General features: G+C 34.8%; 5 protein-coding genes and 1 long non-coding RNA gene across 7 annotated transcripts in view; 4 read left to right on the top strand and 2 right to left on the bottom strand.

Moving 5' to 3' along the window:
- Positions 1-2,159: 2,159 nt before the first annotated feature.
- On the top strand, positions 2,160-3,061 carry LOC106325515. 2 transcript variants are annotated; one of them, XR_001266923.1, is made up of 2 exons: positions 2,160-2,439; positions 2,770-3,061. It is a non-coding gene; the product is annotated as an uncharacterized LOC106325515 (long non-coding RNA). The 2 variants fall into 2 exon arrangements; XR_001266924.1 differs by having other exon boundaries at positions 2,160-2,443.
- An 8,538-nt stretch (positions 3,062-11,599) lies between these two features.
- On the top strand, positions 11,600-15,062 carry LOC106327911 (probable aminotransferase TAT2). Its single transcript, XM_013766223.1, has 7 exons — positions 11,600-12,068; positions 13,419-13,758; positions 13,849-14,067; positions 14,161-14,220; positions 14,307-14,462; positions 14,539-14,632; positions 14,717-15,062. The coding sequence occupies exons 1-7, from the start codon at positions 11,824-11,826 to the stop codon at positions 14,854-14,856; spliced, it is 1,254 nt and encodes a 417-aa protein (XP_013621677.1). The 5' UTR covers positions 11,600-11,823; the 3' UTR covers positions 14,857-15,062.
- Positions 15,063-18,537: 3,475 nt separating this feature from the next.
- On the top strand, positions 18,538-18,984 carry LOC106326505 (homeobox-leucine zipper protein ATHB-52; the record flags this gene model as incomplete). The annotated part of the gene is given in 1 exon segment (XM_013764475.1): positions 18,538-18,984. A coding segment is annotated over 1 exon segment (439 nt), but the record flags the coding sequence as incomplete, so codon positions are not given.
- Positions 18,985-21,122: 2,138 nt separating this feature from the next.
- Positions 21,123-22,478, bottom strand: LOC106323455 (UDP-glycosyltransferase 79B9). The gene has a single exon (XM_013761576.1). It carries the CDS (start codon positions 22,476-22,478, stop codon positions 21,123-21,125), a length of 1,356 nt encoding a protein of 451 aa, XP_013617030.1.
- Positions 22,479-23,739: 1,261 nt separating this feature from the next.
- Positions 23,740-27,444, bottom strand: part of LOC106326627 (UDP-glycosyltransferase 79B9-like) — an 8,637-nt gene continuing 4,932 nt past the window's right edge. The window contains exon 2 of the mRNA XM_013764553.1: positions 23,740-24,703. Within this exon, the coding sequence (XP_013620007.1) occupies positions 23,850-24,703 (854 nt within the window). The 3' untranslated portion in view covers positions 23,740-23,849. The remainder of the gene's footprint in view (positions 24,704-27,444) is intronic.
- On the top strand, positions 25,773-26,914 carry LOC106326628 (UDP-glycosyltransferase 79B9-like). Its single transcript, XM_013764554.1, has one exon. It carries the CDS (start codon positions 25,950-25,952, stop codon positions 26,802-26,804), a length of 855 nt encoding a protein of 284 aa, XP_013620008.1. The 5' UTR covers positions 25,773-25,949; the 3' UTR covers positions 26,805-26,914.

The following is a 27,444-nucleotide window of genomic DNA, read 5'->3' as shown; positions in this document are numbered from 1 at the left end:
ACGTCGAAGCTCGATACAAGTCTGAAGCCCACGCTACAACTCAACCGGAACATCCGGAAAATAGCGTTGACCCAGCCACGATCGACAAGGTCAAGGTGGACATCGCGACATCTACCGCCGAATTGGAACACCCGCATCAACAAGCAGAACTACGAGATGGTTTGATCCTCGAAAGAGGTACGTAGGCAGCTTGTCATATCGACAAGTTCAGCTTGTCATACTTGTATACTCCCACAAAGTCCGAAATATCCATGAATGTACTCGATATTTTCGAAACTTTTTCAATAAATTCTACCTTCTTCCGATCTTACGATTTACTTGCAATAAGTCACAATAATCTAAGGTTGGCCTATGAAACACCCAAGATAAGGGCATACCGTCCAAGCAGTCCTTGGACGAAAACTAATTCCTACATAATTCACACATACTCATGGTCAAGCAAGATCGGAAAAACGCATCTTCTATAAAAACGAAGATCGTAGCCATCTCACAGCAAAAGACATATCTTCGAGAAAGCGAGACGTCGCAAATATTTCTCGAAAGATAATATCCAAATACACAGTCCATCTGTGACTCTAAAATAAAAAATGCCCGTCGATTGGCCCCGACGGACAAGTCCAAAATGTTCTCTAAAAAAGAACTCGTAGTCAAACCTTTCATAAAAACTAAAGGTTCTCTTATATCCGACAAGAATACCGTAGCGCGCTATACAAGAAAATTCGAAATTTTGGTCTGCACACCAGACGTTCTCTGGAGAGTGCTCGATTCTTCCCACACAAGTCATATAAGCCGGCGCCCAGTCGCTGACTTTAATCGGAAAAAATCAGGTAAAAATGGCCAACAGGCAAAACGAAAGCCTAATAGTCGTCTCATAGCCTTAGAGCCGAAAGTAAACCGAGGTCACCTCTCCCCTAGATGAGGACGACCCGTGCTGAGGTCACCTCGCCCATGGGCGGGGACGACCCGCGCCGAAGTCACCTCCCCCGTGGGCGAGGACGACCCGCGCCGAGGTCACCTCGCCCGTGGGCGAGGACGACCCGCGCCGAGGTCACCTCGGCCATGGGCGAGGACCGGCCTCCTGTCTCGAAACCGTGCATCCTCGTCTAACTTCTCGTTACACACTCCTCGGGCCCTTGGACGCAATACCCATGGCTCGTCTCGCTTAGGATTATAAAAGAAAGACTTCAGGAAAAGTTATAAAAAACTTGGTCGTCGAAATGGATTCCTGCTCGCCGTATAAAACGGCTATGGTTAGCTTGAACACCAGTTGCCTTAACTATACGGGGAATTGAAATCCTTTAAGAAAAACCAACGGTTGTTTCTTAGGAAAAATCATAAAAACGTCTAAGTCCCAAAACGGCCCAAAAGGGGCCTGAACCGCGGCTAAACGGCCCACTTATGATTTTAGAACAGGATTGAGCCTATGGCTGATATGACGGTCTATTTTTTATTCGCAGGAAAAGATAAATGTCAAGTTTCCGAAGATAATCGTGAAGGGTGACGAAAAATGGAAAAGCCCGTCTCGCGACGAATCCGGCCCATGAAAATGTGCAAACCGACCTAGAGAGAGTATATAAGGATGGCTTAAGGCGAGGAGCAGAGGAGAGCTTTCTCAGAGAAAACTTAATACTTAGAGCAATTTATGCATTTTTCCGTTTTTACTATCGAGCTGCGACTCGATTAGGTTAGAACTTAGGTGGCTAGACTAGCGAACGTTCCGACAGCTCTCGTGACCTAGGATCTTACCTGTTGTTCACGCTCAAACGCGAATTCGAAAATAAGACCTCTTTGTTCTCTTTTCGCTTTTTTACGATTTATTACTTTCGATTCTTTCATATTAATTGTGTTGTGTGTGGCCCAACAGGTAACTTGGACCTTCAGGGAAGGCTTGGTTAGCTTGGCTTTCCTCCGATTAACAAATCTCGATGGTGTGAATTTCGGTTTCCACAACGCTTTAAAGCAGTTTTTGGATGAAAAAACTAAAAATGTCATTTTTAAAAGCGTAACCGGTGAGTTGAATATTAGTTAGGATATTTTTATTTAGCTGGATTTCAAAATTTAAAAAGAGAAACTAGTGGTGGACCCAAAAATGATTAAACATGACTTTATATAACTACTAGGGTCCACTTCTTTTACATCTTCTTGGCTTCTTACTTTTTTTTTTCAGATCTTGTTCTTTGTTGTCCTTTGGTAGATGACGAAGATGAAGAATAAAATGAGGACAGAGAGACGACGACAAAGACAGCGGCAGCAATGAGGAAAAAGACGATGACGACGCCATAGCACCATGATTCCACAAAGCTCTCGGCGGAGCTCCGCTAACGTCTCCATCACCTTTCACCCCCGGTGGACGATCTGTCTTCTTCTGATCTGGAAACTCGGCTCAACCAGAAAACAATCGCTGACATGCTCCTCCGCCTTGATGAGCTCTTCAGATTCGTATGTAAATCTCTAATTCCATATTATTGTGATTCTAGAAACTTTATTTCCTCCTCCTTATTGCCTCCTCTCTTCGAGATCACTCATGGTAACCATATTCTCGTTAGACGTTCTGTTTGTGTGTTCACTGCTTCTTGTGAAAGTTAGTTCTTTTTTATGTAATGGCCAGAATCAAATTGGTTTGGATCTTGTTCTGAAGCATCAATATTGGATCTTTCTATCAAATTGTGTTATTTCAGATTTGGTCTTTTTTTTTTGCCCAACTGTATGAAAGACTCTCAATTTTTATGTCGTTTAACAAGTTTGCATATTTTTGTTTTTATTTTGCAGGCTTTGCAAATCTATCATTTACATGTTGGATCTCAATAAAGATCTTCATTTTGTGCTGCTGATTTGCTTGTGATGCTATGGAAATCATCAGGGAAACTAGGTATTCTTGCTCCCCATGTAAATTTACTTATTAGGACATTCCCATGTAGATATCACACCTTATATCTTGTGCTTTTAAATGTTTTTGTTCTGGTTTTTTCTGTTAAAGCTTTTTGATATTATGTGTATATGAATGCTTTGAACATTTGCAATATCATATTTGCAGTTTTTTTTAAAAAAATTGTTTCCCGCATAGACTATCCATGTGTACATTATATTCCGACAGTACATGTGTACATTATATTCTGACAGTACATATGTACACCTAAATAATTGTGTACATACACTTCTTAAACAAGTTTTTTTTGTTTTTTTTCATTTAAAAAATCAAGCTTCTGCAATGTCCATAACTCACGCCACTCTTAACACATTAGACACAATGTTTAAAATATGTACATAAGGATTTTCTCGTCTTTTTGTTGCCTAATGTTCCATACATCAATAATTAGAGTTCTTTTGATGTACAAATGCACTATGAATATGACATTGTATACACATTTCATCCATTGTACTCGTGTACACATTTCACAAATGCACTATAATATTGTGTAGACATGAATATCAAACCCATTGTACTCGTGTACACATTTCAAAAATGCACTATGACATTGTGTACACATTTCACCCACTGTACTCGTGTACACAAATATGATGTACAAATTCACTATGAATATATAACTGTATAAACATACTACTAAGGTTTTACAAAATGTACATAAGAAATGAAAGTAGGATTTTAAAAGCAATTTGTTGTGTACACTATACCATATACACAAATATTTCATTATACTGATTAACTTGTACAATAATATATGAATATCAAATAATTTTACTGTTTTTATGTACATAAACATTAAAAATGTAGGCCTTCTAACCTAGAGCAGTACCTATTTACAAAAAATATGTACACCGATTTATTTGTACATTGCTCAAGTTGTTATTTTGGTTTTTATAGGTTTTAGTTAGTTTCTCAAAAATAAAGACAAATCACATGTGTACATTTGTAAATTGCTCAAATTATCACATATGATAAAAATGAATATTTGGTACTACATTTAGATCATTTATATTAGTCATCCATAATATACTGTCCAAAATCATTGAATTTCTTTTGAAATTTTGGGTTTGCTTCAATGATATTTGCAAATTAAACATCTGAGGTATAAGCGAAAATAAAACAAAATGGCAGGAACCAATGTTTCAAAATCTGAATATTTATTTGGTTTGGATTGCACAATTAAAAATTTCGGGACAAATTTGTGAACAAACTTGAACAGAAAAGAAGTTTAAAATAAATTGGAGAATAAACAAGAGTTGAAGGACCATTTGTGCAAATAATCAAAAGTTCACCATTGTTGAACCAGTGAAGCTTTTTCTTCAATCTGCGACTAAAGTAACGACGAATCTGGCGGCCACAACTCTAGCCCTGAGCTTGATGACCATGGTGGCAGTAGAGCTATGTTGTAATAGAGCTCATGGTTTAAGTTGCCGACAACAGAACTCTCGTTGGAGAAGAAATAACGGCTGTTCACAGAGGAAGACAAAGATGATTAAGGTTACAATTTTCAATAGTGAAGGAGGAGTGTTTACGAGGTATAAATAAAAAAAATTTATTGCAAATAAAACATCTGAGGTATAAGAAAATAAGATACTAGAAAGAAGAAAGTGATTTTTTTTTTTAGATCTAGTTATTAGAAAATAAGATAGGAGAAAGAAGAAGAGTGAAAAAGATGAAACTGGTAATGATTTAACTAGTGAGTAACTGATTTAGTTAGGAATCATGGAAGAAGTGAGAGAAAAGTGTCTTACTAGAACAAACTGACTTATTGTGTTAATAAAAACATAAAAATGTGTTTCAATGTAATTCTTTCAAAATGTTAAACCAACTCATAAAAAAGGCCTCTAAAAAGGTAATCTTATCCCTGGCATCGGGTCCATTATTGTCCAATCGGGGAAATAACTGATGTGAGACTTTAAGTGATCCAGTTAGTTAGAGAAGTGTTCTAGTTTGATACTTCGGGGATCAAATGTAATGCCGGTCTGGTATGGTATGATACCTTGTCCTATGTCGAGAATTTTGATCTTCGCATGATAGACTAAATTTTGATTCGTATGGGTGTGTTTCAAACCACAATTTACTTTGTAGAGATAGCGTAATCCTATTACGATCCCATTTAACTTGCATAGTCGAGAAGATAATCTGCAATACGTTTGTTTCGCTCTGGTATCAAAGTGCACATAAACTCAATAGGATTGTCTCCGTAATGCAGGCCCATGATCGTTATGCTATATTTTATTTGGCAAGAGTAATTTTGCTCTGTTTTCTAGTTTTCGACCCATTGTTTATCAAGTATTGGAAGAGATCATTCTTAATATATAAGATAGATGGATCATCCCTCTTATCACCAATTGGTTTTAGGTTGAAAGTTCATCTAGCTTAACATGGTATCAGAGCCCGATCCACGCAGTCCAATCCAATCCACATCGATTTAGTCCAAAGTTGGCCCATCGATCTTTACCCAAACATTCCGAGATTGACGCTCAAAGAGCTATCATCTCGAGGGAACATATTAGGGACAAAAGTTTCACATCGAATATTGGAAGAGATCATTCTTAATATATAAAATAGATGAATCACTCATCTTATCACTAATTGGTTTTAGGTTGGAACTCATCTAGTTTAACATAGTTTTTTTCAATTATATTAGTTTATTATTTGTGAATAGATCTTATTCTTTGAATATGGAGTTTCATCAAATACTAATGAATAACAATAGATAAAAACGGTGGACGTTGGGTTGGAAAATCAGCATTGTTACTTAGTGAGGTACGTGTTTCAAACTGCCATTTATTCTGATTCTATATAGAAGGAAAGAAACCTTAGTCGACATGGAGATCCAAATTCGACACCTACGACACTTAAAAAGTATTGATAAATCATAAATAACCGTTTGAAAGTAAGCTTGGGATACAATAAATATGCACGGTTTCTAAGCCTCTGTGATTCGGCATAAGAACATGGGATCGTTTGTAAAATCTCTGAAATATGCACGGTTATTTCTTGATAGATAGAACCAGTACACTGGTTCGATGAGTTGTGGTTTTGACGATACGGACAACGATTGAGAGACGAATACGAATGGCGAAGAATATTTATGTTTTCACATGAAAAGCGAGTGAAATGGAAATTAGGAGAGGGAGACGACGAGTGGAAGCTTACGTTCCAAAAGTGAGACACGTAAAGACTAAAGAGTTGTAAGAAGACGTGTGGTGAAAGTACTCTCATTCTCACAAATATGTTTTCGTTTTATCTTCACGTGCTTTGTCCTATCCTACGTGTCCATCTAATCAGTTCGGTTCGTCCAAATCATTTTAAAATCAAATAATCTCGTATCAGATCTTATCTACCATAAAGGAGGTGAGGTCCATTTCCATTTTAAGGATTTTTTATTTGAATTATTACCAACGGTCAAAAGTACTTTTTGATAATGTATGGTTAGGTTTAAAGACACCGCTAGTCGGTGACCAGTGACCATTACATGCCCAGAACATGGACGTTCCGATACCCATTCATATTCCAAGAGTTTCGAGTTTTAGGGATCAAAGATTTTACTTTTATTTGAGTATTTCTAAATTTCGATTTGGATTTTTGCAGGTTCGGTCCATGTTCGGATAACCCATTTAAATGATTTTTAAAATTTTAAAATTCACTATATACCGTAAATTTCTAAAAATCTATAAACAAAGTAATATATTACATATAAATTTGAATAACATATGTCAAAATACATAAACTTAACATATAAATTAGTTTGGTTTGAATATTTAGATAAAAAATCAATATATACCTGAAATATTTTAGGTGTTTTGAGTATATTTTAGCTATTTTAGACATTTACGTTTAACTATTTGTAATATATGTTCAAGTATTTTAGACAACTTAAAAATATCTTATATATTTTGGATGTTTTTAATATATATTAAATCTAAAAATATTAATATATTTAAGTATATAAATCTATTTCGGATACATTAGGGTACCCGAAATACTTTGGTTCGGGATGGATTCGGTTTCGGTTCTCTAGATACTGAAATTTTGAACCCGTTCGGATATTTAATAAATTTCGGTTGAAATTTAATACTACTTTTTCGGATCGGATTCGGTTCGGTTCTTCGGATTCGATTTTTTTCCCAGCCCTATCATGTCTAGTTTCTAAATTTTACCTGTCCAACCGAGTTGATGGATCCGACACCCAACTGTGATCTATTCTATTAAAACATAGTTATTATTATTTTTATCTATTACTTTTACAAGTCATAGTAAAACTATTTAACTAATTAACCTTTTTTTTTTTCAAAAACATCCTTTTATTTAATTAAGTATTTTATCATTCATTGTTAAAATAGGTTAAAATTAATAAATTATGTAATATTTTTATACAAAAATATATACACAAGTTAAAATTTTATATCTACAACTATATATTATCCTTTTATTAATTTTGAGTCTCACAATAATATATTATATAAAAATAATTATATAAAAAATCTGCAATTAGAAAATTATGAAATTTTAATAATACATTAAATATATTAATGAAAAATGAATATTAATTATCAATTTAATGTTTATTGTCATTATAACAAAATCTGTTAGAAAATATAAAAAATCCTACCAAAAATTCGAATGTTTTTATATAATTAATGAATTAATTTGGTAATAAAAAATTGAAAGTTATTTTACAAATTTTTTTTGACAAAAATATAATTATTTTGAATATTTCAAATGAAAATAATAATACTTCATATTTTACAAAAGATAAAATTACAGATGCTAAAGTACAAATGTTTTGAGATGCAATACGGAAAAACAAATTATATTGTGAAAATACAAAAGTAATATAATATTCTAAAATTTTAATTTAGTAAATTTTTTTAGAAAACTTAATACCATAACATTCAAAAAAATCTTATATCGATAAAATTTACTAAAATAATATGATAAATGCTATGAATAAACTTTTTAAAAATAATAGAACTATACTATTTAAACAGGACAACATATTTACTTATAAAATCCTACAAAGTACTAAAATAACAGATGTTAAGGTTTTTTTATTAACGACAACATGAAAATATAAATTATCCTAAAGATTCATATTTTCTATAGTATAACTGAATAAAATTTGAAAATGTATTATATGCAATAAAAAGTAAAATGTATAAAAAAGATCGCTATATTTTAACAATGTCGAATAAGAGACATAAATTAATATATAAGATTATAGAGTTAAACAATATATAACACTAAAATGTACGTAAATCATATATTTCAAATGTTTATGGTAATATTAAAGTTATACATTTATAGCTTATCGTCACATGTTTATATTGATTAGTAGTAGATTTTTTAAAGAAAATAGATAGTGTTGTTTAAATTCTTTCAACTCAAATATGAACCATATAACATAATTGTACCAACTACACGCACTAATTCAAAACTGTACTAGACTGTACGTCTGTGCATATATTTTTTAGTTTATAAGTTGCGCTTATCTCTAGGACCGCGACTTTTTGCAATTATTTTCATAATCTAAATTTTTAAAGTTTAAACACAGTTCCAGAGTTGACTTCGAGTTGGTTTTACTTTTATCATGGAGGCTTCCATAGGATGTTCTCGTATTGGAGATTTCCAGAGTTGGATCTAAGCCAAGTTTTGTTTCCTTTTGCTAAAAGATCTAAGCCATGTTATGAGTCATCCACGACTTAATATGTTTTTTATGAGTTCAAACAATAAACTAAAGGAAAAAATCTTCCCATATAATTTAGATTGTAGGAGATTTATGTTGGATCTGTACGTGGGGATATGATCCATGTTCCAACAAAGTGAAATCTGTTGAGAAATAGTATCTATTCAAGAAAGACTCCATGACTTTAAGATTATTCATGTATCACAGACAAGGAACAAGATATCATACACTTTGGCCACGACTACAAGAGCTTTCCATAGAAGTATTTTTTATTAGTTGTTTTGTTACGATCTAGAAGATCACTCTAGTTTTAAGCAATAGAATAGCTTTTTGATTTCAGCTAATTTTTTTTTAACCCATATCTATTGTTGATCAGCTTGTTTGTTGTGCCAAACGAAGGGAGTTTATGTAAAAAATATATGAAATGGATTTGTAATATAAGGTAAAAGCATAATTTCCCTACTCGATCGTAAGAAAAGTCGGTTCTTTGTTCGCTTAGAAAATATATTTTTTATAGCCAAATAGCACTCTACATAAGACAAAAGACAGCTCGTCGTCCTTTGTGATGAGATCATATATTTGGTTTTTGTCAGAATGAGGTCATATTCGCTATGACGCGGATTTAACTTGCCTTTTCCCTAAGCATTTAACACGAATCATTGTATCATCCATATTTCTCTGACCGGTTAGCATGTCACTCATAAGTATTCGCTCGAGCTCGTCACGTCACTTTTATTATCCTTAGCTCTCTTAGCGAGCTGGGTTTATTTGATTTGTTGAGCTTTCGACTTGAATAGGCTTTTAATGGAGTGTGAAATCAATCTCCAATAGATAAGAAGAATGTTTATGGTTTAAGATGATTTAGTAAAAAAAAAAAATGTTTATGGTTTAAGATGATTTAGTAAAAAAAATTTTCTTTGAATGTTATTTTCGTGACAAAAAATAAAAATTATAGCGTTTATGAAATTTTGTAAAAACTATCTGACTGGTTTTCCTCTACAGATAGAGAATAAGTTGCTTCCTAAGCGTTTCATCTCCTAGACATTATTTGGAAAGTGATTTCACACACATTATTTACGTGTTTTATATACAATGACTTTCACAAAATAATTGTACATGGTGTATTCAAAATGATGACATAGTTTATGCTTAAATGTGACATGACATACTAGAAATGTTATATTTTTGGTAAGATTTTTAGAATATAGTAATAACTAATACATCATTATTAAAATAATATATTCAAATATAACATTAAATTATATAATAATAGGGAAATTATGCTTTTACCTTATTTTTGTACCACTTTTCATTTTTATTTCTAGTTGAGAGACATTTTAACAAATACCTAATGTACGAAGTTTCATTAAAAAATCAAAAGATCATAAGACCATTTTATTTTGAATTTAAAAAAAAATATATATAAATAATTATTTAAATAAATAATAAAAATAAAAATAAGAAAATATAATTTACTTTTAAAGTTTTTGAATTATATGTTTTTGAATTCAAACTTTTTATAACTTTTTCGAAATATTTTTTTTTTCAGTTTTTTCAAAATTTTATTTTGAAATTTCTTTTGAAACTATATAAAAAAAATATTTTAAATTTTAAATATTTTGTTTTATTTTTGTTAATCTTAAACCCCACCCTCTATAACCTAACATCTAAACCCTAAATATAAATTAGTCAACCCTAAAGATATAAATGTTTGTCTACTTTTTAAAACTAAAATTAAACATGAAAATTGGTATGAAAAATGTAGTTTAAACAATCTCACTATAATAATAGAAACTAACAATATTTTGCAAATTTTAAAATATGTTTTATTTTATTTTTATAATTATACATTTTTATTACTAAAATAGTTTTTCAAAATTTTATGCTATTTTAAAAAAAATATTTAAATTTTAAATCATAAAGTTTCTTTTTGTTATCTACAAATTTTATAAATACTATTTGTTTTAAATTTTATAAAACTTTTATACAAGTTGATTCAATATATTTTAACCAATAAAACTATCTAAGACTATAATTTTAAACAATATAAATGTACATTATTATATAAAATTTGAACTAAAAAGAAATTATTTATTTTATCATATTTTAAATTAGGTTAAGTCAAAATTTATACTAAAATATTGGTAAAACATAATAAATTTGAAATATTAACAAATATTTATTTTTAAATATAATTTAAATTGTATATTGATGTACATGGTGCATGAAAATATCTAGTATCCTATATTCGCAAAGTCAACATAAAAATTATGATTTATAGACAATCGCTTGAACCAATTTGAATACCCTTTTTCATAATCAATCCATATTTTTCTAATAAAAGTGTTTTAAAATAAGTCACAACTGAATTCGTACATTCATCTTAAACATACCAATTCTGATTCAATAGTGTTTAACTTGACATGTTCTCTGTATTCGGTTTTGAGCTAACTCTGCGAATTTAACAGTTTCTTGTGGATCGCGGTTCATTCAGAATCAAAACATGTCAAAAATCTTGTACTATACGATAAGAATTTTTCTAGTCTATTATTTTAGAAAATAATGCATTATATAGACTACTCCTTCGAAATAGATGTGTATTAATATTTCGAAACTATCTATTTTCTTTCTATATGTATGAATTAATTATGATAAATTTTATAAATGAAATTCTTAAGAAAAATACTTACAAAGTATTTAATCCGACTAATGAACGGTTTAGAAAGGAGGTAGGTAATCTAGAAAATTCTCGTGCTATTCGGAATATGGAAACCAATATTTTGGGGTTATTTATTTCAACAAAACCTTTTTTGGGCTATTTCTTATTTCTTTACAATCTCAACCATCACTGACTACTATTATGAAATATATATGTGTTTTTTTGACAAAAAAAAACTATTATGAAATATTATATCTTTTTTTTTTGGATCAAATATGTATTATGAAATATTATATCCTGGATACAAACGAGTGGCTGTAAAAACAATAATATGATAAAAGGTTGGAAAGTTAAACACCACTTCTTGTTTCCCTATATGTCCTTCTCCAATCTGGCAAATCTCACTCTCAAACACATATCAAACACAAATCCCCCTTCTTTGCGAGTTGCACCGAAAGACTTTAACCAAACAATCCAAGTGAAAGATTCAAGAAACACTTAAATAGACACACAAGAAAGAAGAAGGAGAAATCGAATTGAATAAAGATGGATAATGGAGGATCGACAATCACAATTAAAGGGATTCTGAGTTTGCTGATGGAAAGCATCTCAGAGTTGGAAGATGAAGAAGGAAGATGCGTGAAGAGAGTTATATCACTTGGAATGGGAGACCCAACACTCTACTCGTGTTTCCGTACAACACAAGTTTCACTTCAAGCTGTTTCAGATTCTCTTCTCTCCAACAAGTTCCATGGTTATGCTCCCACCGTTGGTCTTCCTCAAACTCGAAGGTTATTTTCGTCATTTACCTGTTTTCTTTTCCTTTTACAGTTTAACGCCGCCGTTACCACCGTCAATCTTTTATAATATTGTTCTTTGGAAACAAATCTTTGGTAATTATTGTAGAACGACCTGGACAGTTGACAAAAAGAATTCAAGATCTGAGCAGTCATATGAAAATTATTTTTTAAAAGAAAAAGAAACTATATTTCGACGTCATAAAAAAGAAGGCTTTTAAGTTTTACATTCCAGACGTGGGCTAGAACGTAGACGTGGTGCTATTAGGGCCTCGCTGTGTTTTTAAAACCGGATCGGAAACTGAACCAAAAATATTTTGGGTCACCGTTCAATATGGTTCGACCGGATCAAACCTGGTTCAATAATATGGTTTAGTATTTTTTTAGTATGTAAATATAAATGTAATATTAGTAAACATGATCCATAGTCAAAATATAAATTAATTTTGAACATAAAATATTATAAATATAAATTAGTTTCTTGTTTATATGGATGATTTATAGATTTTTGATAGTTTTAATGGTTTTTATTGGCTTAATAACTTTGAAATATAATCCGGCTATGTGGCCGGTTCATGGTCGAACCAATTACTTGACCAACCCGGCTATATGATCGGTTCATGGTCGAACCCGGTCCAACCATCGGGTCAGTCCGGTTTTAAAAACACTGGGGCCTAGGGATGCCAAACTCGGTTGGTTTAGCTCAACCGAGTAAACATAAACAAAATAACCGATTCAAATTTTGAACCGAATGCAAATTTGAGACAATTAGAAATTTAACCAAACCTAGGTTCGAACGTTGGCTAATTAAAAAAACCAGTGTTTTTAAAACCGGATCGGAAACTGAACCGGAAATATTTTGGGTCACGGTTCAATATGGTTCGACCGGATCAAACCTGGTTCAATAATATGGTTTAGTATTTTTTTAGTATGTAAATATAAATGTAATATTAGTAAACATGATCCATAGTCAAAATATAAATTAATTTTGAACATAAAATATTATAAATATAAATTAGTTTCTTGTTTATATGGATGGTTTATAGATTTTTGATAGTTTTAATGGTTTTTATTGGCTTAATAACTTTGAAATATAATCCGGCTATGTGGCCGGTTCATGGTCGAACCAATTACTTGACCAACCCGGCTATATGATCGGTTCATGGTCGAACCCGGTCCAACCATCGGGTCGGTCCGGTTTTAAAAACACTGAAAAAAAATTATTTTCTTTTCTTTTATGTAAAATAAATGTCGTTATAGTAAACCTGAATATGCAAACAATAGGACCAAATATAAACACCTAACTTGCGAAACACGTTTCCCACTTTTTGTGTAATGAAACAGGGCAATCGCAGAGTATCTATCGCGTGATCTTCCATACAAACTATCTCAAGACGATGTGTTCATCACATCTGGTTGCACGCAAGCAATCGATGTAGCATTGGCAATGCTCGCTCGTCCCAGGGCCAATATACTTCTTCCTAGGCCCGGTTTCCCAATCTATGAACTCTGTGCTAAGTTTAGAAACCTCGAGGTTCGCTACTTCGACCTTCTTCCAGAAAACGGATGGGAGATCGATCTTGATGCTGTCGAGTCTCTTGCAGACGAAAACACAGTTGCTTTGGTTGTTATAAACCCTGGTAATCCTTGCGGGAATGTCTATAGTTACCTGCATTTGATGAAGGTTAGAAACTTTGACATCAGGAAACAGAACCAGTGTTGTTTTTTGTTTTGGTTTTGGTTTATACAATCTCTTTTTTTTTTTGTGTTTTAGATTGCGGAAACGGCGAAAAAACTAGGGATTCTTGTGATTGCTGATGAAGTTTATGGTCATCTTGCTTTTGGGAGCAAACCGTTTGTGCCAATGGGTGTGTTTGGATCTATCGTTCCGGTGCTTACTCTTGGATCTTTATCAAAGAGATGGATAGTTCCTGGTTGGCGGCTTGGTTGGTTCGTGACCACTGACCCTTCTGGCTCGTTTAAAGATCCAAAGGTTAGTAATAGCTTCAATATCTTTCAAAACTGATTATATAGAGAGAACGTGAGGGTTAACCATTTACGGGTTGAACTTGTTCATTTGGATCAGATCATCGAGCGGTTCAAGAAATACTTTGATATTCTTGGTGGACCAGCCACATTTATCCAGGTATATATATAACATAGATTCAGAATCAACTTCTATGGTTTCTCATCTTAAGACACAAATTTTGTTATTTGATTGTGTTGCATTAGGCTGCAGTTCCCACGATTCTGGAACAGACGGACGAATCATTCTTCAAGAAAACGTTGAACTCGTTGAAGAACTCTTCGGATATATGCTATGACTGGATCAACGAGATTCCTTGCATTGATTCCTCGCATCGACCAGAAGGATCCATGGCAATGATGGTTAGTAAATATATACGTTGTGAATAGTGTACACATTTTTAAAATGTTCTTGATTTAATTTATGCGGTTGGTTCAGGTTAAGCTGAATCTCTCGTTACTAGAAGATATAAGCGACGATATCGACTTCTGTTTCAAGCTAGCTAGAGAAGAATCAGTCATTCTTCTTCCTGGTAAGGATATTACTTCAGTCTCTCTGATTATGAATATTACACTAAGAGAATCTCTTTTAATATATTATGTATGCGGCTGACCAGGGACTGCGGTGGGGCTTAAGAACTGGCTGAGGATAACGTTTGCGGCTGATGCATCTTCGATAGAAGAAGCTTTTAAAAGGATCAAATGTTTTTATCTCAGACATGCCAAGACTCAATCTCAAATCATAGTTGATTTGTGATTTTTGTATGGTCAAAATGTGCTTAGAAAAAAGAAAAAAAAAAGTGTTTAGAAAGCAGATACAGTGTAGTGTTTTCTATTTCTCTCTATTTAAAATATGTGATATACAAGTAAGTAGCTATATATTGTAATAAAATCAACTCAATCAAAGGAAAAATACATGTTATAGGAAATATTTATAAAAAGAATCAAATACAGTTTCGAGCATATGTTTGTGTAAACTGACAGAAATGTGTTTCACACTTGTACTAAATCATTGATTTCCACTTTTTGTATCTTATTTCACCCATATTTAAATAACATGCATGAACTATTGATGTTAAGATAATATGATATATTTATATAACCCAGAGCGAAGTCTTCTTCTAGAGCGTGTTTAGGTAAAAACCCATACTTTTTTTTTTTTTTTTGTCACTGAGCTTTGTGCTTGTCCTAGACTAGAAAAACGGGGAAGGATTTACTTAATTAGGTAAAAAAGTTGCATTAACATGGAATATCATACATACATCATATAACAGTATATAGGCGAATGAGTCAAATGTATGTTAATCTAAAAACAAAGGGTGTGATTGGTAGTGTCCGTAGAAACTGTGGACAACCTTTTTAATTTTTAGAGCCATCTTTTAAAGTAATCATGCTTTTATTTCAGAAGCTGTAGACAAACTTTTAGTTTCTACAGCCATTTTTAAAAGTAATCATGCTTTTATTTTTAAAATTGAATCCAAAGTCAAAACATTAAAATAGAAAATATGTTAAATTTAGAAAGCACTTTCTTTAGAGCTTTTATTAAGTGTTCTGAAAAAATTTGCAAAATAAATTAAAGCCGAAGCTAAAGCTTCAACCAATCAAACCCATAGTTAAGTTTTTTTTAATGTAACTAGTCTTAATATTAGAATGTCCCATGTCTGAGACTATGTTAATCTAAAACCAGAGTTAAGTATTCTTAAAAACAGATATTATGATTAGCCAAGTAACTAGTTTTAATATTAGAACGTCCCACATTCCGAATTGAGTGATCGAGAGGAAACCATTTATACGTGAATCCAGCCACGTTACGAGAGGGGGGGGGGGACTGCCCCCAGTACTTTTTCAAAATTCTATGTAAAACATAGAATAATTTCAGATGCCCCTTTGTTTATAGCAAATTTACCTCTAGTTCTTTGAGTAATTTTAGTTATGCCCCCAACAAACTATTTCTTTACATCCGCCCCTGCGTGAATCTCGATTTTTCAAGCACATCATTCATAGATAGGTCCTAGTCGATTAGATATAAGAAAATGATGATGATTCCCATAAGTTGAAGCGGCAGACGAGGTGGGAAGGGGGCAGCTGCCCCACATGAATTATTGGAAAAATATTGATTTCATTGATTTTTCTGAAGATTTTACAAATAAGTACTAAAATTCTTTCTAATGCCCCCTCCCTATTGATTTTATGTTCAAATTTTATATTGCCCCTGGTGAACCTTTTGGCTGGATCAGCCACTGGTCAAGCAAGCAAGTGTATTAATAAGGGAATCCCTAATTCCGAAAAAGCCTTTAAGATCCCAAATCAAAACGAAAGATATACGAAGATTAGGAGAAGCCTTTTCATCTTAGTTTGGCGATGCAAAGTGAATATACGAATAGTAAGAGGCAGACGAAGTGATGTGGGATTTTAATCACCGGTTGCAAAACCCTAAACTCTTCGAGTCTGAAAGAATGTATTACGTTCACGTTATCATACCTAATCCTTTAGGGAACGCTTCTAAAGCATTATGTTCGATGACATGACTTGTTGGTTTGATATTTAGAAAGGTGTTATTCTCTCAACATTGACACTAACATTAATATTAAAAAATTTGTTTGAAAAATTTAATGGATCTCTCACCAATGCTGATGCTCTTACTCTCTAGTCTCTAACATGGCAAGGTGCTGGAGAGAGTTAGCCCTCTTTTATCTATAGTAATTAGAATAGCATTGGTGCACTAAACTTTGTACACATACTAGTCCCCTAAGATGCTATTAGAATAGTTTTAAGATTATAGTGTTGGATAAACACAAGCCCATTCTCTTGGACGCATCAGATTCTTTTAAGGCCCAATGTTGGTGCTATTATTAAAAAAAATGTTGTATATTTCATTCAAAAGACCGTATCTGAAAAGAGTATGAAGTACTAAACGATTCTGATACTGAAAAATCCTAATGAAAATGAAAGAACTCATAAAACAAGATGCATTGTCCCAAAAGAACAAAAAAAAGAAGTTTAAAATATTTATTGATTTAGTAGTATTGTGTTAGATGCCCCGTTCGGAATTGCGCTAGGCGTAACGTGTGCGGCCGGTTAGGGTCAAACGAGTCAAAAAAAAATCAGGGATTAACCAGAAAGTACGCGGAAATTAATTTTATACAATATATATATATATTATTTTATGTATGTGGCTTAGTGGCTTGTGATCCCTTTATACAACTAGAATTCTCAAGTTAGAAACTCAGGTAATATTTTTATTGTTATTTTTACTGGTTTTAACTTGTTTTCCTTAGGTTTCATTCACTAATAACATATCTTGAACTCAGCATACGGTTTTAAAACCAAATTATACAAGTTTTCTACAACTCAAATAACCGGATTTCTATAATAATTCACCGACTTTTGCAATAAAGCGGTTAACTCGGACTTAACTCGCTTGTCCGTGTTATACTTCCGAACAACTTCAATTCGCCACGGCGTGGCTCCGGTTTGCGCAAACGTGGCCGCAAACTCGGCAATTCGCCCGAATTTTAGAACAGGGGTTAGATGATAATGTTATTAAATTTTAGTGGTTACGATACGACCAGCCCACGTGACCACATGCATGTATTTGAGAAAAATACTTGCAATCAACTAATTATTAAATTTATTAATCAAAATATTTAATTTAACTAGTCCTAGTTCATTCTTTTGAATAGTAAAGTGGGTCCATAAAGAACTGTTAGTTGGGCTTTGGGCCCCAAAGTTTTGATTCTTGAATGACCCCTCCAAATACACACCTCCTATCTTGTATTCTATCCATTTTTTCTCTAATATGTAAATATTAACTTAGAATGAGTAATATAACTAAAATGATCTTTTCAAAATATCTTCAGTTTTTCATTTTGATTCTTTGAACAATCAACGTAAATTTACGTTTTTGCACTATTTCTCCTATAATTTAGTATTTTAAAACACGAAACTTGTAAAAAGCTATTAACAACAAATTTTGCTAGCTTAGTGGTAGTGAACGAGAATTATTATTATTTAATATTATGAATTCAAACCATCTTTCATACGAATTTTTACTTTTTTATATCAGAAGTTTTAAAGATTGATTTCAAGTATACGAGAGATTCTGAAACTATTAATTAAAAAAAACACTTTCTAGATAACTAGTTTTGTTGTGTGGCATGCATCGTAGTCTTTTACAGAGTTTAATTACGATAATTTATTCGTGAATTCCTTTTTTCCATTGATGCATTAAAAATAATTTACGTATTTGTATTATTGTATAGTCCGTTATACCAGATTGGTGGACTTCAATTTCGATTACCAAGTTGGAATTTATTTTGTTTTCTCGTGGTTTACATAAAACACATTCGATGTGTTTTTTTTGAACAAACACATAAATGTGAGTGTGTATATATATCTGCAAGCACAACGTTGTACATACACACAAGAAAAAGAAAAAGAGAGAAAATGGAGAATCCTCAGGGTCAGAGTAGAAACAAGAAAAAGAGGCTAACACAAGAGCAAGTTAGAAAACTGGAGAAATGCTTCACGTTGAACAATAAACTCGATCCAGATCTCAAGCTTCAACTTTCCAACACGTTAGGGCTACCTCAGAGACGAGTCGCAGTCTGGTTCCAGAACAAGCGAGCAAGGTCCAAGACTCAGTCTCTCGAGCTCCAGTACTGCAATCTCCAGTCCAAGCTTGAAGCAGTTCTCTCCTATAAGGCAAAGTTAGAACATCAAGTGCAGTTTCTCCAAGATGAGCTGAAGAGGTCTAGAAATCTGCTTGCTCTGTTCACGCATCAAGATTCTCCTGTGGATGATTCTAATCTTGGTTCTTGTGAAGAAGGTAATGATAATCAAGTGGTGGTCTTTGACGAGCTTTATGATTGTTTCGTTACAAATGATCCTCATCAACCTCATGGGTCTGACTCTGTTTCAACACATATGAGATTCCAATATTTAATATTATCTCAATTGTAATTATAGTCATGTACTAATAGAGTGTGTGTGTGGAAAATGAAAAGAAAGATGATATAGTTAAAGGATATAAAATAAACTATAATCAAGAACCGCAATATTCAACAACGCAGGAAACCAACAAATATTTAATGGTCTAGTTTCATATTACCTTATTGATTACATGAAGTGTTTTCATTCAAGATTGTTCAGCATGTATCAATTCTGCAATGATTTTAAAACCTTATAGATATAGATGTAACTGGTCTATAATCCCGGTTTAACCAGAATCTCTTCAATTTGGTATGATTCCTCCTCAAAAGATACCTTAACCCACTATCCTAGCTAGTCATCACATACACGGTCGCAAATCTCAAGCTTTTTTCAAGAAATCTCCCTCTTGTCCTTATGTTTTCACTTTCCACCGGAACCTCCTCGTGTAAATCTAGTGTTGAGTATCATCATTCAAATATGCGAGCAAGACAATAGGGCTATCACTTAGAGACTCCCACATTGATTCGAACCTGCAATGGTTCACAAAGCAGCCAACTGATGGCATCCATCTCCTACCACCCCAGCCACAGCTCCTCCATCCTACACCCGAACCTTGAGGTAAAGCTTCTTCAATCATTGATCCTTTTGATGAATTTACAGATAAACAAATGGTAAACCTGTAACCTCCACTCAGCATGGACGTCTCAAACTTTATAAAGACGGTTCAAAATAATAACTAACTTAAGGTACAAAAAAAAAAAATAATTAACCCTTTTTGTCTAAAATTATAAATATTTTATGTGTGTTGTTTTGACACAATACTGTTATACATAAATGATTCTTATCTTTGCTTTATGTTAAAAATATGAATTATGGTTTTTGTGGAGCATTTGGTGAAGAAAATGTGTATTATCTTGGTATTTATAATAATAATAATTAATAAAAGTTTCCTAAACATAATCAAATTATATATTAACTTTCTAAATTAATATTGAATATTAAAAACACACATCAATATTCAGTTTCTACTTCCAACGGTATATAATTTATAACAGTACTAGTTACTTCTTACCTAATTCCACAATTATTTGGTTCTGTAATTAAAATAAAAAAGATTTTGTAAATTATATTGATATTTATTGGTCAATAAATATAAAAAATTAAAATTTGATATAGTGATTATGAATATTTTCTTATGAACTTATGATTTTCATCTAAACTTAGTATCAGAAAATAAAAATATGGACTAATTTTCGACCGCCCCTAAATGCAAATAGACGGTGCAGCTAGGCAGAGTTCTTGATATTGATCCTTCCATAAAGATTTGACTTCTTAATGATCATTCTATAAAAACCCGGCTCAGCCACTGATAATATTGATTTACTTTAGCCATTTTGGTACACAAAAAACAAAATCGAAAAAGATCAAGTCTTGTTTCAAAGAGCGAACCGAAGATGCGCGACTCTATGGCTTCAAGTAGGCGATTCCCCAACATTGATGAGATATTGGAACCTGGATTTGTGCTCTTTGAATTGGAGGTAAGAAAATTATGTGGTTTGAGAATAGATTAAGCTTTTTAGGGAACAAGCAGAGAAAGTTATCCTGTGACCTTTCTCAGTTAATTTGTTGGCTAGACGCAAGTATGGAGTCACGTGACCAAAACCTAGTATGGAAACATGAGATGATGAGATTTCTGACCCATTTTGTTTCCTATAATATTCACTATTCAATAGTTTAGATGTTTATCTTCTCTCCCCCCCATGACACTCTTTGTAAAAGAGCATCAAAGGGTTGTTTATAGGTAGCGAGAACTGTAAGAAAGTCAGGGAGATTATTAGTGAGTAATTTGTACTAAATAAACTACTCTGAAGTTTATGGGGAATCATCGCACGCCAACACGTGATTGTTCATAAGGCGTCAATATCTCCGAAAGTTATAACATTAAACAAATTACTATATGTGGAAACATATAGTAATGAACTAAACAAAGAAAGAGTGATGAATAAAGAAAAAGGGAAGTTGCACAAAGACAACTACTTCTTAAGTAGTTATCTTTCTTATTGCGTTATTAGAAACAGCTGCAAAACTAATTCATGCAAGATTTGTCTCCTTGAGTAGATTCTCCAAAGTGACAACAAAATTATCAGTGTAACCAGTTAACAATCCAGGACTAACCACAACCTCCTTCAACTTGGAGTGGTTCCTACGCACCAGATTCCCAATATCACTATCTTTGTCCATCACAGAGGTGACTGCAGCCCTTAAGTTCTCCTTAGAGAACCATCCTGTCTTTTCTCTTGGCACTTCAACTGAAACCTCGAGTTCGTCAGTCAACAGTCTCGTGTTGAGAACTTGATCAGCCAAATATGGGAGCAAGACTATTTGGCAGTCACTCATTAGAGACTCCCACATTGACCCAAATCCACAATGGCTCACAAAACAGCCTACTGATGGATGAGCCAATATCAATGGTTGCTGCACCCATTCTCCCCAAACTACTCCACGACCCTTCACCCTCTCCTCAAAATCTTCTGGTAACGCTTCTTGAATCGTCTTGGCGCCTTTTGGTGGGGTTACAGCTACAAAGAACGGTAAACCAGTAAGCTCCAGTCCCAAACATAGTTCTTGGAACTGGTCCTTTTCCAAGGTGATTTGGCTGCCTAGTGCACAGTACACTACAGAGCCTGGTTCAAACCCGCTCAGCAAATTATTCCATTTATCTTCAAGTGGTTTACTCTTGTCTGGCTCAGGAAGCATTGGACCCGTCAAGAGAACCTTCTTCTGGTATTGACGCCCTATATAGTCGCAGAACTTACCTTCGATCTCTTTACATGTCCTAATGGAAATGAAATCACAATTCGTAAGACCTGTGGTGACACGATAATAAAACCTCTTGTAGTAAACGGCGAAAGACAGCAAGGCGTGAGCATCATGTCGGCGGAACAATAAAGTTGATGAAGGATAACCAGGTGGAGGAACTCCTAACTCACCACCAGGGACAAGGTCATGAGCTATAGAGGTAGCTGATATCACGTTGTACAACATACTCTTGATTCCATGCTCTTTCGCCACTTCCGTAATCCAGTAAGCAAGATCGAACAGGATAATGTCAGGTCTCAAGGCACGAACCGCAGCTTCGACTTGATCACGTGTCAGATCCATGGCTGTGGACAAGAACCTCCATAGTGTGACCGGGATATCGGAGGGGGTCTCGGCGCCAGCAGGGAGACCATCAACATGAGGAATGGTAATAGGGTGGAAGACGATGCTGTCTGGGAACAAGTTAAGATGTTCTAACTGTTTCTTGGCTTTCTTGGGCAGCAAGAAAGTAACCCTATGGCCTTTCTCAGCTAACTTGTTAGCTAGATGCACGTACGGAGTCATGTGACCAAAAGCGAACCACGGGAACATGAATGCATGGAACTTTTGGCCCATTTCCCTTCCCATAATTGTCAACACAAGCAAAATAGAAAAGTTGTTCAAAAAAAAAAAAAAACAGTTTTTTTTTTTGGCTGTGAAGTTTTTGCGACTGATGAGATGGCTATTCCCCTCTCACGGGCAGCCGTATATTTATCATGCGAGTGTGTGTCGACTGTCGAGGGTGCTTTAAGTAAAGTATTAGTGAATGGTTAGTATCTTAAATTAATTATTCGTAGTTGATGGGTGTTTAAGGTTTATTTAGTAGTGAATTTCATGTGCCATGTGCAACTATATTCTGGACAAAATATATGGAACCCGAAATGAGGGTTGGTCTAGTTCCATCTAAGTTTTCCCGTTTTTCGGATCTCAAAATTTTAGTTTAATAGAATATAGTAATTTAATTTTTTTTTATGTTATGTTCTGGTCATTGTTATCTAATTTTTATGTTTTGGTCATTGTATATTATTATTCACTATCTGAAACGGATCTGGAGACTACTACATTTTAACGAATCTAGATATAAAAAATTGGATATCCAATTTGTGTTCACTCCCGTGTATATCTTTTATTGTTCAAACTCTTTAATTTTGTATTTTCTAAAATTCAGCAAGTAACGCTGTAACCAAACGTATGCAAATTAAAACTCGTATTTTCATACATTTGATACATACGTTTATCCGAAATTACCGAGATGCTTTACCTTATAAGACTATCAGTAAGTAAATAGACTAAAAGCATGAAAATGAGTTAATCTAAATCGTCTGATCCATTTTCTTGAGAATGAGTTATACATTCAACACCTTGATTCAGTTATTAATATATCCTTGTCAATTATCTTGCTTACTCATGATCCAAGCTCTCAATCTCTGTTAATCAGTTTGATTATCTTTGTTAATGGTTCTTTGATTATTTTGGTGTCTACTATGTTTTCCCTTACTCTCAGTATCACTTCTTTCATTTCATCCCTTTTCCACCTTTTTACTTCAGTAAATACCCCAATTAGAGAGTCATGTGTACACTGTAATAGACAAAGGGGTATACTAAAAAAAAGAAGATCTCGTCATATTTTAAAAACACTATAAAACTATTAGATTATATTAAGTCAGGTGACAACATTGCGAATCCATTTATCAAAAGGTATAACACAAGATTAAGTTTTTGAAATTATCAAAGACATTGAGTTTAGTTCATATGACTACTTTTTCTAATAGAAACCCCACCAACATGATTGTATATTTTATATCCAATAATTTTTGAAGTAGGATTTCAAAGAGATCAAGGACTGCATGTTGCTAAAGAGCTGATGAAATGAAAAAAACAATAACAACATAAACAAGTTCGTCACGGTCTGGTCACTTATTGCCTAACTTGAAACAGCTGCTTCACAAGCAGAGTATTTCAATCAAGATTTGTATCGTTGACTAGATCCTGCAATGCTTCCACAAACTTATCGGTGTAACCGGTTAATAATCCAGGACTTACCAAGCTCTCCTTCAATTTGGCGTGGTTCCTCCTCACCAGATACCCTAACTCGCTATCTTCATCCATCACAGAAATGATAGCAGCACTCAAGCTCTCCTTGGAGAACCAACCAGTTTCTTCTCTTGGGACTTCAACCGAAACCTCGAGTTCCTCAGTCATCAATCTAGTGGTGAGGATCTGATCACTTAAAAGTGGAAGCAAGACTATTTGGCAATCACTCATTAGAGACTCCCACATGGACCCAAATCCACAATGGCTCACAAAGCAGCCTACTGATGGATGAGCCAATATCAATGGTTGTTGCACCCATTCTCCCCAAACAACTCCACGATCCTTCACTCGCTCCTCAAATCCTTCTGGCAATGCTTCTTGAATAGTCTTTGCTCCTTTTGGTGGAGTTACCGCTACAAGAAATGGTAAACCAGTAAGCTCCATTTCTAAACAGAGTTCTTGGAATTGATCCTTTTCAAGAGTGATTTGGCTTCCCAATGCACAGAACACGACAGAGCCCTGTCTAAATCCGGTCAACCAACTACTCCACTGATCTTCAAGTGGTTTACTCTTGTCTAGCTCAGGAAGCATTGGACCGGTCAAAAGAACCTTCCTCTGGTATTGACGTGCGATATAGTCGCAGAATTCATCTTCGACTTCTTCGCATGTCCTCATTGAAATGATATCGCAACTCATAAGACCTGTGGTTATGCGATGGTACAGCCTCTCGTAGTAGATGGAGAGAGACGACAAGGGGTGAGCATCGTGTGCGCGGTACATGTTTGAACGGGATTCAGTCGACTAAGATGGAAGAAGTCAGAAATGGGATGGCTACGTTTTATTTAGATCTGGTTTGAAGGGTTACAAGAGTGACAAGAAGATTCAAGAGCCACAAGATCGAAGAGTAACAAGATCAAAGAGATAACCTATAACCCTAGATCTAGCCGCTCAGTCTGTTCAATGGTCCAAAAATCCTCTTCTTGTTGCTTCCTTTTCTCTTCTTATAGGACTCCTTCCCCAGATGCCCTAATTTCGTGCACCTTTGGGCCTTAATGCGAGAGGCCGAGTATACGGGCCGAAACGAGGCTCCCTCTAAGCTGGACACTTTTAGCCGACGTACTCGACCGGCTAAAAGTACTCTAAGGTCAAGCCGATAGGTTTAGCCACCGAGCCGACCAAATCGATCCGACTTGCTGGATTAGGGCCTGTTATTCGATGGGCCTTGTGGAGGGATGTAATTCATCTCCTACAATAAGTCCCCCCCAGTTCACTTGTGAGCGACATGGCGGTCTCAGTGAATTTGTGGGTCAAGTTTGTTCGGATAACAAGCTCTAATGCAAAGGATAACCCTTCCCGTTTAGTCGTCGGTATGTGCTTTTAGTCGCATGACGTCCTGTGAGCGTCTCTAGTCGCTTCGAGTAATGTTGAGTCGTTGATGCGTGCTTTCACTTCTCAATCTTTTACGATGAGATGCAGTTTACTCGGGCGATACATCACTTTGGATAAAGCGACGGGGATCGGTTTTGTTGGTTAACCGGGGACCGGTTTAAATCAAGACCAGGAATTGATTCCGGCCCGTCAACCTAATTGAAAATCGGTTCGAGCGAGAAACCGAACCGTCGCGAGTAGGTTTCTGGGTTTTTGAGGCCTATCGGCTTGACCTTAGAGTACTTTTAGCCGGTCGAGTAAGTCGGCTAAAAGTGTCCAGCTTAGAGGGAGCCTCGTTTCGGCCCGTATACTCGGCCTCTCGCATTAAGGCCCAAAGGTGCACGAAATTAGGGCATCTGGGGAAGGAGTCCTATAAGAAGAGAAAAGGAAGCAACAAGAAGAGGATTTTTGGACCATTGAACAGACTGAGCGGCTAGATCTAGGGTTATAGGTTATCTCTTTGATCTTGTTACTCTTCGATCTTGTGGCTCTTGAATCTTCTTGTCACTCTTGTAACCCTTCAAACCAGATCTAAATAAAACGTAGCCATCCCATTTCTGACTTCTTCCATCTTAGTCGACTGAATCCCGTTCAAACATGTACCGCGCACACGATGCTCACCCCTTGTCGTCTCTCTCCATCTACTACGAGAGGCTGTACCATCGCATAACCACAGGTCTTATGAGTTGCGATATCATTTCAATGAGGACATGCGAAGAAGTCGAAGATGAATTCTGCGACTATATCGCACGTCAATACCAGAGGAAGGTTCTTTTGACCGGTCCAATGCTTCCTGAGCTAGACAAGAGTAAACCACTTGAAGATCAGTGGAGTAGTTGGTTGACCGGATTTAGACAGGGCTCTGTCGTGTTCTGTGCATTGGGAAGCCAAATCACTCTTGAAAAGGATCAATTCCAAGAACTCTGTTTAGAAATGGAGCTTACTGGTTTACCATTTCTTGTAGCGGTAACTCCACCAAAAGGAGCAAAGACTATTCAAGAAGCATTGCCAGAAGGATTTGAGGAGCGAGTGAAGGATCGTGGAGTTGTTTGGGGAGAATGGGTGCAACAACCATTGATATTGGCTCATCCATCAGTAGGCTGCTTTGTGAGCCATTGTGGATTTGGGTCCATGTGGGAGTCTCTAATGAGTGATTGCCAAATAGTCTTGCTTCCACTTTTAAGTGATCAGATCCTCACCACTAGATTGATGACTGAGGAACTCGAGGTTTCGGTTGAAGTCCCAAGAGAAGAAACTGGTTGGTTCTCCAAGGAGAGCTTGAGTGCTGCTATCATTTCTGTGATGGATGAAGATAGCGAGTTAGGGTATCTGGTGAGGAGGAACCACGCCAAATTGAAGGAGAGCTTGGTAAGTCCTGGATTATTAACCGGTTACACCGATAAGTTTGTGGAAGCATTGCAGGATCTAGTCAACGATACAAATCTTGATTGAAATACTCTGCTTGTGAAGCAGCTGTTTCAAGTTAGGCAATAAGTGACCAGACCGTGACGAACTTGTTTATGTTGTTATTGTTTTTTTCATTTCATCAGCTCTTTAGCAACATGCAGTCCTTGATCTCTTTGAAATCCTACTTCAAAAATTATTGGATATAAAATATACAATCATGTTGGTGGGGTTTCTATTAGAAAAAGTAGTCATATGAACTAAACTCAATGTCTTTGATAATTTCAAAAACTTAATCTTGTGTTATACCTTTTGATAAATGGATTCGCAATGTTGTCACCTGACTTAATATAATCTAATAGTTTTATAGTGTTTTTAAAAAGTAAAATCAAAACACTGCGAGGAGATCAAAAGGCCGCTAGGGAACTCCTAGTTGCCACAGTTAAACTCCAACGATCGTCTTTATCGGTTAACTCCGTCACTCCTCCAACTTATAAAGTCTGCTCCTAGGAAGGCAAAATTCTCGAGTTACCTATTGACGATGCCGATCCAAGCCGGACCGCAAGGGTTGGTGCGTACCTGTCTGAAGAAATGCAACGGTCAGTTCTCGACTTTCTCAAGGCAAATGTGTCCACATTTGGGTGGTCCATGTCAGACATGAAAGGAATTGATCCGGCCATAACAACTC

Source organism: Brassica oleracea, chromosome C2, assembly GCF_000695525.1.
Source record: "Brassica oleracea var. oleracea cultivar TO1000 chromosome C2, BOL, whole genome shotgun sequence".
NCBI classification, from domain to species: domain Eukaryota; kingdom Viridiplantae; phylum Streptophyta; class Magnoliopsida; order Brassicales; family Brassicaceae; genus Brassica; species Brassica oleracea.
Note: the sequence above shows the minus strand (reverse complement) of the source record. Positions and strands in the feature narration are given on the sequence as shown.

Coding starts and splice junctions, on each gene's coding strand:
- LOC106327911 (XM_013766223.1), top strand. CDS start 11,824: ATGGATAATGGAGGATCGACAATCACAATTAAAGGGATTCTGAGTTTG. Junction 12,069..13,418: donor GGTCTTCCTCAAACTCGAAG/GTTATTTTCGTC, acceptor GTAATGAAACAG/GGCAATCGCAGAGTATCTAT. Junction 14,463..14,538: donor AAGGATCCATGGCAATGATG/GTTAGTAAATAT, acceptor CGGTTGGTTCAG/GTTAAGCTGAATCTCTCGTT.
- LOC106326628 (XM_013764554.1), top strand. CDS start 25,950: ATGTACCGCGCACACGATGCTCACCCCTTGTCGTCTCTCTCCATCTAC.
- LOC106323455 (XM_013761576.1), bottom strand. CDS start 22,478: ATGGGAAGGGAAATGGGCCAAAAGTTCCATGCATTCATGTTCCCGTGG.